At 44.6% G+C, this 11,398-nt stretch overlaps 1 protein-coding gene across 8 annotated transcripts in view; it reads right to left on the bottom strand.

Annotated features, from left to right (window-relative positions):
• Positions 1 to 1,832: 1,832 nt before the first annotated feature.
• The window catches only part of Chek2 (checkpoint kinase 2), a 34,957-nt gene continuing 25,391 nt past the window's right edge, over positions 1,833 to 11,398 (bottom strand). For 5 of the 8 annotated variants that reach the window (XM_076922378.1, XM_076922380.1, XM_076922377.1 and 2 more), the window contains 6 exons: positions 10,203 to 10,289; positions 9,356 to 9,519; positions 9,019 to 9,134; positions 7,972 to 8,057; positions 3,488 to 3,568; positions 1,833 to 2,271 (listed from right to left, as the gene is read on the bottom strand). In XM_076922378.1, coding sequence (XP_076778493.1) covers positions 2,185 to 2,271; positions 3,488 to 3,568; positions 7,972 to 8,057; positions 9,019 to 9,134; positions 9,356 to 9,519; positions 10,203 to 10,289 — 621 coding nt within the window. In that variant the 3' untranslated portion in view covers positions 1,833 to 2,184. Of the gene's footprint in view, positions 2,272 to 3,487; positions 3,569 to 7,970; positions 8,058 to 8,354; positions 9,135 to 9,355; positions 9,520 to 10,202; positions 10,290 to 11,398 lie in introns of those variants that run through there. The other 3 variants (XR_013106955.1, XR_013106953.1, XR_013106954.1) reach the window with 3 other exon arrangements.

Raw genomic sequence — 11,398 nt, 5'->3', positions numbered from 1 at the left:
CACCACCAGAGCAAGTTCTCCAGTACTGCTCCTGCTAGCTCACCCAATACTACAGCTGGCTGTGAGGGGCTGGGTCAGCTCCCCGACTCAGCTTCCCTCAGGGCTATGTTGCCCAGGCAAGGTGCAAGACCACCCACAAGTGCTGCCTGCTCTTGTGACCTAGAGCCAGCTCTCCTGACTCCCTCAGGTGTTGTGGTGTTGGGGGTGGCATCTCCACTGCACCCATGCCCGTCATGGCAGTGGGGCCAGCTCATCTTGTGTCGTCACCACCACCACAAGGCCAGTTCTGTGCTGCCCCTGCAAGGTGAAAAGCCTGCTCTCCTGATTGCTACAGCCAGTGGGAGATGGGGCCAGCTTCCCAGAGTACTGCAGCCAGTGAGGGGTGGGGCCTGCTCTGCACAGCCCTTGGACATCTATGAGGTCCCATACGGCAGCCCAGACCAGGGAGGTCTGCATGGTCTATAATAGTATGAGCCAAGAAATCAACAGGCCCCTGCTACTACATGACCACAGACCCAGACATGACCCTCAGCGGCAGCATAGCAACCAATGATCTTAACCACTAGAGAGATGTCTCTAACTCCCACCTTACTTCTCTACACGTCTAACAATAGGATAGTTGAAGGACCTAATTTAAAGATGCACTCTATCAGCTGCCTAAAACTCGGGGGAAATTAGTATCTCGATTTAATATAGCCCCAAGAGTTCAGAGATGTAAACTGCACAGGACTGAGCATAATCTTTGTTTCATCCGTTTTTAAGGCAAAAGTCTCACGATACAGCTCAGGCTGCCCTAAAACTCAGTGTCTTAATATTTCTTTCTGCTTCTCAAGGTCTGGGATGGATTATAGGAGTGTGAGAAACCGTCAGGCCTATGGGATATGAATTTCAGATGGGCCCACAATACAAGCAGCACCATAGCTGCTGTCACATGGGGTGCTTGGCAGCCAGCCACTACAAATCACCCACCATCACCACGTCCTTTTCTTTCTAAAGGACTGAGTCTCTGTATGTGTGAGAGAGTTTAGAGACAGTTGAGAGAGAGAGAGAGAGAGAGAGAGAGAGAGAGAGAGAGAGAGAGAGACTGTGTATGTTTTTTTCTCTGTGTACTCTGTCCTGAAACTTGCTCTAAAGATCAGGCAGGTCTCAAAGTCAACTCCAACATTCTCCTGCCTCCGCCTCCTGAGTGCTGGGATCAAAGGTATGGATCACCACAGCCAGTGGGATTCAGATTTTCTAAAGAACCTTTAGAATTTGTATTAAGACAGATGACCCTAAAACCAGAGTGACATCCTGAGAGAGCAGACTGGCAATGTGAGGATCCAGACGAAAAGCCAGGGCAACTACTGGCATTGTTTTAGATTATTCTTCTTAATGTTTGTGTGTGTATGTGTGTACATGAACACATGTGTAGGTAACCAGAGAGGCCAGGGGAGGGCATCAGATCCAGAAATATAGTTACACAGATGCTGGGAACTGAACTCCAGTCCTCTACAGGAGTGTTCCTAACCACTAACCCATCTCTCAACACAACCCTCTAACATTTTTTCTTTTTTTCTTTTGAGACAGGGTTTCTCTGTGTAGCCCTGGCTGTCCTGGAACTCACCCTGTAGACCAGGCTGACCTCAAACTCAGAAATCCGCCTGCCTCTGCCTCCCAAGTGCTGGGATTACATTTTTTTCTTAAAAAAAGAAAGAAAGAAAAGAAAGAGAAGAAAGAAAGAAAGAGAAGAAAGAAAGAAAGAAAGAAAGAAAGAAAGAAAGAAAGAAAGAAGGAAAGAGAAAAAGATATGTATTCATCTAAAGTTCAGGTATGAAACATATGCCCAGATGCCAATTTCCACAATGTTTTAATTGTGTATCAGTGATGGAAAAGCAATTGTTCCCAACATTAAAATAGAGACATACATACATACATACATACATATGTATGTATATAATTTTTTTTCCCATGAGACTCAGGCGGAGACAAATGGGACGGAGTGGGATTCGAACACACGATGGCAGAGGGCCCCCGCGCCCTCTGCAGGGACCGCCTTAGCCACTGCGCCACCGCCAGTTCTCTGAGACTATATTTTTAAAAAAATATACAGCCTTAAAAAAAAAAAAAAAAAAAAAAAAAGACTTCAAGGTGGAGAAGACAATTGAAGCGTAGAAGGAAGCACGTTTCTTTCATGTTCAAAGCTCACAATACAGCCCCACACACAGCCAGGCGCTTTGTGCTCTCTGCATCTTCCACCTCCAGTTCCAGGGGACGCTTTTGACCGGAAGTCTGGAAATAAAGCAAAAGAAGTGTTCAGGAGAAAAGCACAGCTTCTATCAAACCTCCTCACAGTTCAGTAAACTGGGGGCATTTTATGGAAATTACTAGTTGTCATGACAACTGAATCCTCCTAACACACCTCTGGAATCAAGATGCTTCTCTACTCTCCCTGGGGATTTCTAACCACCAATGGATGTGCAGTCACTTTTTAAAAAAGCCTTACAGTGACACAAAAGCAAGTTCAAATTGGATCTTTCCCCTGTCTAGCAAAATTCTGGGTGAGGCATGACGTAAGGGCTCGCACAGGGCCGGCGTTACCACGGAGAGCACACACTCTATCGTGCCACACCGGCTGGAATCATTAAATGCACTTTTTATTTTAAATGCCACCAACATATCCAGTTCCTCAGGATACGATCCCACTGTAGGCTGAAGTGCATCTGAATGTGGACAGCAGGCAGCACCAACAGCTTTTCTTGGTTACTGTCTCCTGGCACTGTCTACTTAGGGCTACTTATAGTTTTCCTATTCATAAAGTCAGGAAAGGACAGTGAGGAAAGAGGCAGGATCACTGACTAAAACAGGACAGGGATAACAGACTAGTGTATACTTACAAAGAAATTGAAAATCATAAAACTGCAATCAAGAAACTGCCAAAATCAAACCACGGTAAAATAAAACTTTTACTCGCTAACAACAAAAAGTTTAAAACAGAAATCAGAGACTCCTTGCCCAAGTTTTACATTTTCCAAAAAATTTAAATATGTGCCTCTGACAGGATCTTCCATCTTGACACACAAAAGGACCTTGAGATTGGCAAACCCTATTAATGTTCCAATTCATCCAACACACCCTGCATTATGAAATCTTCCAGGGTTTCAGGAACATATCAAAACAAAACAGAGAAACACTGGCTCAGGCTGAAGGGCTTGCCTAAGCAGAGTGAGGCCGCAGGTTCAATCCTGGGTATGGACAACAAGTAGAGATGAACTACTAACCTGCATTATGCCAACAAGCTGGCCTATGACTCCCAATCCTCCTGCCTCTGTTGGGATTCAATGTCCTTTCTCAGCCTTCTAAGAGCTGACATTATATGTACGTGTCACCAAGCCTGCCATTAAACCTTTTTTTAAATGTCGAGCACCTGGCTCTCCACTCAAAGTTCAGTCATCAGACTTGCCCATCAGCAACTTATCTCTAGAACACAGTGACGTCATCAGAATACCTGGGCGGGAGCCAGGGGTGTGGTCGCCGAGTTCTTTTCCTGCACCAGTAGATCCTGAAATTTTTTCTTCATGTACTCATCCTGTGAAGAAATCAGACTGGCATAGGTAGGCTGCATATGAGGAAAAGCAAGTTCCCAGAGTGACAGGTAAATATGCCCAAGGCTACCTTCCTGACAGCAAACCTCACACCTTTGCTGAAGTTTCCTAATGGAGGGACACGCTGCTCATCTCTGCCTTCTCAGAACAGCCAGCACTCAATCGGCAATTCGCTACTTCAGATGCAAGGATCATAAGCCTTTTGTTTGTTTGTTTGTTTTTGGTTTTTTTGTTTTGTTTTGTTTTTCGAGACAGGGTTTCTCTGTGTAGCCCTGGCTGTCCTGGAACTCACTCGGTAGACCAGGCTGGCCTCGAACTCAGAAATCCGCCTGCCTCTGCCTCCCAAGTGCTGGGATTAAAGGCGTGTGCTACCACCGCCCAGCAATCATGAGCTCTTAATTAACCAGAGAACCAGACCACAGCTATGGTTCACAACTAGCAGCATGCTGTGGGGAACACTAGTCAGGAGACCAGAACAGTGTGTCATCCTGAGTCCTCACAGAACGAAACCCCTCCCTCCCTGACATCAACAAAGCCAATGATTCAAGTCGTCCGAAAAGCTAATCCATCAAGTGAGAAGCAAGATGACAGAAGAGCCACAGCCTACAAAACCCCAGGCCCACATCTTATGGATGAGATGGCAACAAACAGGACCAGAACACTGTAGACAGTCTTGGCTATAGGAGGGAGAGGTGGAGCAGGGGAGGCATAAACAAGGAGAAATCTTCTCAAAGGCACATAACTAGCTCCCACTTCCTTCAAGTTAAAATCCCACAGGGTTCAAGCACCAGCACACAGAAGCTCTAAGAGGCAGCCTGGCACTGTTTCGTGTTTTCAAAAACATAAAACATCTAGGTGGAGGCTAGAGAGAGATGCACAGAGGCAAGAGTAGGAACCGCTCTTGCAGAAGACCTGAATCTGGTTCACAGCACCACCCACATCAAGTACCAAGCGCCTGTAATACCAGTTACAGGGGATCTAAGCCGTCTTCTGGACTGCTCAGGCACTGCACATACACATACTAACAAGGTAATAAATACTACGAAGCCCTGACTTACTACGTAAACTAAGCAGTCCTTGAATCAGAGAGATTTATCTGTCTCTGCCTCTTACTGAGTGCTGGGATTAAAAAAAGTACAAATATGACCAGAAAAAAAGAAATCTTTAAAAGAAAAGAAAAAAAAAAAACTGTACACACCTTTAATTACAGCACCTAGGAAGCACACAGAGGTGAAATTTTGTGTGTCTGAAGCCATTGACACAAGCTAGGATCATCTTAGAAAGAAAGGGGCTCCATCAGATTAGCCGGTAGGCATATATGTTGGGGGCACTTCCCTGATTAATGATTAAGGTGGGAGGATGAAAACACCCACCGTGGGTGGTGCCATTCCTAGGCTGGTAGCCCTAGGCTATAAGGAAGCCAGCCAGGGCAAGCATGCCAGTAAGTACCATTCTTCTAGTTTCTGCTTCAGGGTCTTGCCTTGCAGTCCCTTCTATCCTGACTTCCCTCAGTGAGGAACTGTGATGCGGAAGTATAAAATAAAATAAACTCTCTCCTCTTTAATGGGTTTACTCCATATTTACCACAGCCACAGAGAAACCAAACTAGACTACAGACAATCTCAGCGCCCTGTGTGTTTTCTCCCCATATTTTTTTTTTACCTCTCCCATGGCATCCAGGAAGAAAGACTTCCAACAGGAGTGATATTGTGGGAGCCAGCACCTACTTCCTTGTCTTACTGGTTACTCTGAGTGACTCACAGAGCACGTGTCTGGACAGCACCAAGCTCATTCATGTGTATTGCTCTGCTCCGTATATCATGGTGCCTAACAGTGTTTCAAGCATGTACTCATTAACTGTGCTCTGAAGGGAAGAAATGTGTGAATAAATCCAACATGGAATACCTCTATGAATTAGGTAATCGGTGCAAGTCCTGTGTGCTCAGGGCTGGCCTCTGACGGTGTGCTGCTGGAGAACGTGAAGGCTTGAGAGCAGAGGACACTGGGAAGAAGTTACACTACCGGGAGATACCCTAGAAGGAAATCGTGGACCTCTTCCTCTTCCTTCTTTAAAAGTCTTTGTGTGTGTGCTCGGCTCAGCACTCCCAGGTGCACACACGTACACAAAATTAAAAAATAAAACAAATCTTCCCAGGTCTTCCCAGCATGCTGTAGTACGCATGTGGGGGTCAGAGGTCAACCTTGGGTGTTGGTCCTTGCCTTCCATCTTGTTTAAGAAAAGAGACTCCTGTTGCTTGATACCATGTACAGTCAAGCTAACTGACTATGAGCTGCAGGGGAGTCTGTACCCCTAATCTCTCAGCTCCTCACATTTGTAGGACAAATATTTTATCCACAGAGCCTCTTCCTCTGTTTTCTCATATCAATCAAGGACTGGCCTCCCCCATAAATGTAAACAAAATAAACCTTTTCTCTTTCTAAGGTGATTTATCTAGGTGCGTCACAGCTAAGAGAAAGCTGGCAAGCACAGACATCCTCCTGGACACTGTCTGGTGGGGCCATTCATGGCCTGTGGATATCTGCATCATATTCACAAACAATAGGTCAACAGGAATGTGAAAAAAAAAGCATCTCAACATGAGAGCAAGTAGCAAAATTTCTGTAAACCTGTGAGAGAAGTCTATATCCAAAAATATTAAGGTACAACACCCCTCAAAAGGGAGCAGGAAGGATTCTTCTATCTTATCAAAAGTGAAGGAGAACTGAGCTTCAGCTTTAATTACTTGTGAATAACAGAATTTTTTTTTTTTTTTTTGGAAACAAGATGTTCAAGCAGAATGGGCTACACTGACTCATACTTCGCAGGCAAACACAAACCCCGTTGCTAGGCCTAACTGGCCAGCCCATGCTGTTTTCCCAAAGCTGACACAGAAAGCCAACACAGTGTGTCTGCCTCCGTTTGGATCCCAGAAGCTGCCCTATTAAGGCATGTGAAAAGAGCCAGAGGGTGGGCTTCTCTTTTCTTCAAAGTTAAATCCCCACATGCAAAGACACCTTTGTTTCCAGACTCATAGTCTCCAAGGCCCTTGCTGCTTTCAGACCTGTGTGGTCTAGTAAACATTAAATCATCTGACAGATTTCTTCTGGGAGGAGAATCATGTTTCCAGGGTAACAACCAAAACACATATATCTGTCCCTTCCCTCCTCCTCCCCTTCCTCCTTTTTAAAAAATATTTTATTGCATTTTTCATTTATCTTATGTGTGTGTGTGGAATCAGAGGACAACTCTCAGGAGTCGGTTCTTTCCTCCACTATGTGGATTCTGGGGATCAAACTTGGGTTGTCAGATTTTGTGCTGGACCTGGTGAGACATCCTCTTAGGTCCAGCTGCCCTCCTTCTTTTAGGAGTTTGCTGTTCTCGACCTGAGCTAGTCTGACCAAAACTTAAGTGTAGAAGGTTGCAAGACATAAAGGAGACAATCTTCCTGAGCCCCCTAAGGACAGCAGAGATTTCTCAAGGTGTTCCCAGAAGACAGAGCCACAGACGGGAAAGCTCCAGCTACCTGGTGATATCACCCAGCCTCACAGGAAACAGAGGCCATAAGGAAGTTCACAGAAAAGTGTGGCCAAGATGAAGAGTAGTATCAGACATCTACCAGAGCATCTGCTGGATGCTCTCCTTGATTGAGTCTAAGCCAATGAATAATCTCCCAAAGTCACAGACGCTCTTGCACTGGCGGCGGGCTTTGAGTGAACTTGGCACAAAAAAATCTCAAAGCAACAGGGACGTGTGAACATAGACATCATGCAAACTAAAAGGGTGCAGGTGACAGCCAGCACTAAGGACCTGCTTGCTCACCGGGAATGAGAAGAGGAACCTGGCTCAGAAGTGGCTGGATTCCCACAGGGGGACTGCCCTCCTGGACCTGCCACAGTTTTCTTAATTAAAGGTGAAAAATGGATGGACCACAGCACAGTCTGCTCCACCAGGCGGGCAGAGGAGGGGGAGAAAAGGGAGACAGCTGGGAGTTGAGGAAGACAAAGCTCTCAAAGGAATTTCAGCCACACTGCAATCTCAGGGCAAATGGAACCAGAACCTAATGTGGGCCAAGGGCCAAGGGTGTAAAGAGCTGACACCCAAAACCACCCAAAACACACACACATGCACTCACGCACACATTCATTCACCCCCTCTCCTCCCATCCCCCATCTCTGCCTCCCTTCCTCCCTCCCCTCCTCCACACGCATGTGTGTACTGATTAAAAACAATCAGGTGGTATACACCTATACCTACCACCTGATTGAAAACACTTACAAAATGAACCCAACAACACAGAAGACTGTGTGCGACCCTCAGGCTCACCTCATTTAAGCTGTGCGGAGCTCCCCTGAATTTTTAGACAAAAAAGAACTGCCTCGTACCCACCTGAAGCCATGGATGATTTAAGGCTTCCTCTGTGGTAAGCCTAGCCTTTGGATCCACAACCAACAGTTTCTTGACAAGGTCCAGAGCTAAAGCAACAGGAGAATTGGGGAAATCATAATAGAAAAAATAAATACAGTCCACCTGCATTATTAAACAATGCCAGAACTACAGACCACCAGCCAGAGGAGAGAGTGGCACAGAACCAGCTGATTTGGTGGACAGAGCCCTCCAAGCCCCTCCCTCTCTGAACACAGAAGATTGGGACTTTAAGGATGAGGATGTACCCCATCTCTCCCCGCTCAGACATCACAATCTTTCCTGTTCCTTTTCTTGCCCGAGTTCAGGCATATTTAAATTGAACTACCAAGTTCTGAGATACTCACAATGGACCAGAAGCTCAGTCCCACTGCTCGACGGTGAGAGACCAGAGAGGGGCTACCTATAAGCAAGTCAAAATAAAGCCCTACCTCACAAGCAACAACCAAAGGCTGGCTGTATGCCGCAACGCTGCAGCGATATTCTTCCTTAAATCCCTGATATTTAATATAATCACCTAGGTCATATTATTAGACACTCGGTTCTAACACACCTTTTCTCCTGGGAGTTGCAAGGCTGCACTTCTAAATTATAAAATACAGATAACCAATGACATTGCCCTCTTATGTTCTGTTCTATCAAAGAATGTTTGTTATCAGAAGCTGTTTTACACACTTGAATGGGGAGCAGGCCCTTGACTATGTCATACTAAACCTCGCACAAAACCTTTAATGTCAGGGTTATTTGACCATTTCTTTACAAATAAAGAAAATAAAGACTCCAAAAACATTAAGTAACTTGCCCAAAGGCACACAGCTGACAAGTAGCGGACCTAGGACTTACGCTCAGGCTCTGAAGCCCAGGCTCTTAACCATGTCCTCTTCCTGTCAAATGGTGCAAAGCAACGGAATGATCAGATGGGAGAAAAGCAGCAGTCTGAGGAGAAACTCCCGCCAACAGGACACCCACATGTCAGTAAACCACGCGTCTGTGACCCTTTCGTATCCATACCCTTCTCTGAGACATCTGTCCAGACTTCAGGAATAAAGTTGTACTTTCCATTGGTGATCTGATCCTTCAGTGACACTTGGGTCTTATGCTCAGAGAAAGGTGGATACCCACTTAGGCTTAATATTGGTAGAGAAAGAAAGGAAAAAAGTCAAGTGGCATTCTCAATGGCATTGGATACACAGGCTTCTTCTCGGCATTAAAAAAAAAAAATCAGCTTTTCTTAAGTCAATGATCAAAAAAATGACCTGAGCCAAACAGAAGCTCTCTACCCAGACACGGGTACAATTTTGTCCGACCTCATCCAACCAGACTGTGAAACCATGAAAATGTCTCCTACCAGATGAAAAGAATAACTCCTAAGCTCCAGCAGTCCACAGCACGACTGTACCCAGCAGTCCCGTTGGAGATAAGGACCTCAGGAGCCAGATAAGTGGGTGTACCACATAAAGTTCTCATCAGGGAGGTCTCCCCCAAGATCTTGGACTGCCCAAAATCAGTGATCTAAAATTATAAACAAAACAAACAAAATCCAAACATTATCATATCCCAACATCCCAAGAGACATAGAAACTGGATTACGTGTCATATAGACACCCACCATTAACCCAAAATGCACAATTTCAAGTCTTTACAACATTAAATTTTGCTTAAAAGAAAATCCCAGGGCTTAGGAGCCTGAGAACCAATTTACTTATGATCATTATAACCCTACAAAAATTGAATGACCCCTGCCACAAACACATTAGGACACTAATATTTATGCCCCCAAGACTCTTAAATTTCACAACACTACGGAACATCTGGAGAGCCTGGGGGGAAAGAAATGCACCTGTTGTCACCTTCAAGTTTTATCTTTTGGGGTCTTCTTGGTTTTTGTCTTGTGATTGACTGTAACAGGAAATTCTAAAGTGAAGCTAGGCTCAGGAAGAAAGGCGGGGTCCATGACTCAATGGTCCATTTAGACCTTCCTCCCTCCCTCTGAACGCAGAAGTGGCTTATATGCTCTGGACTTCAATAACTGCCCGTTAAATGGGTAGAACCGTGGGCCATCTCAACAATAATTGGTAAGGTTGGGAAGTGAGATTCTCAACCTTGATATTCCTATTTTTTTAAATGTAAGAAATTAAAAGGTAGTTTGACCAGAAATATTCAGCAGTGGCCACAGAGAGGTTAAGCGTTGTTACCTTGATAAGACAATCCTCTTCCTGAGATGATAAAAGAACATTCTCCGGCTTTAAGTCCCGATGTATAATACCATTTTCGTGAAGGTACTGTACAAAAACAGGCAGGACTGTTGGTTTATATCACACACGTAAGGAGACACAGTTACCAACACCTAACTCAGCCTGGGCAATATTAAGCTGTATGATGCACCAGTACACACCTCAAACTCAGAGCTGGACCAGGCCTGAGCACTTAGAAATTCATGTTACAAAAAAACCTTTAAAACACGTAAAAATAAAAAGAGCAGCTTAGAATGGCAAACCTTGTGTTTCATAGTGACAGAAAACAAAAATCCTCACAGACAGACAAGTTGTCTGTTTCAATAAACATTTAAATGATAATATATCATAGGAATTCAATCAAAACCATACATTTTGTTATTCAATCCTTAAAATATTTTAAAGGTACTTGCTGCCAAACCTGACAACCTCAAGCCCCACACACATACACTCTCTCACACACACTCACACACACATACACTCATTCTCACACACACTCATACACTCTAACACACATACATACTCTCACACACACTCTAACACAGACTCTCACATTCTCACACATACACACATACACACAAACACTTTCACAAACTCTCACACACACTCTTACACTCACACACATGCATACACTCTCACACACACTTTCACACATACACACATTCTCTTACACTCTCACACACACTTTCATATTCTCACACACATACACACACACACACACACTCACACATATACACACAAAGTAGAGATACTCTGAAAGCTGGAGATACAGGACTTGCCTAGCATGAACTACGCTTAACCCCCAATGCTATAAACATCAAAAATAACCAATAACTAAACTACTAATCTATTCCTAGGTGTAAAAACTAGCTTTATAGTACTTTAAAATCCTCTTGCTGGAAATAGAATGCAAAATGAAAACAGACAAAACACCAACTCTTTAAGAGTGAAAAACATCCCACACCAACAGATCTGTGTAAAATCCATTGTTGTTGGTCAGTGTACAAGGGACTAATACTCTACTAAGAAATCACATCCTGCACACATGACGGCCATCATTAAAAGTGAAGGGTTGGAGAGCTGGCTCATTAAGACCACTCACTGCCCTTCTAGAGGTTCTGAGTTCAATTCCCAGTAACCATACAGTGGCTTACAAC

Source organism: Arvicanthis niloticus, chromosome 24 (assembly GCF_011762505.2).
Source record: "Arvicanthis niloticus isolate mArvNil1 chromosome 24, mArvNil1.pat.X, whole genome shotgun sequence".
Taxonomy (NCBI): Eukaryota; Metazoa; Chordata; class Mammalia; order Rodentia; family Muridae; genus Arvicanthis; species Arvicanthis niloticus.
Note: the sequence above shows the minus strand (reverse complement) of the source record. Positions and strands in the feature narration are given on the sequence as shown.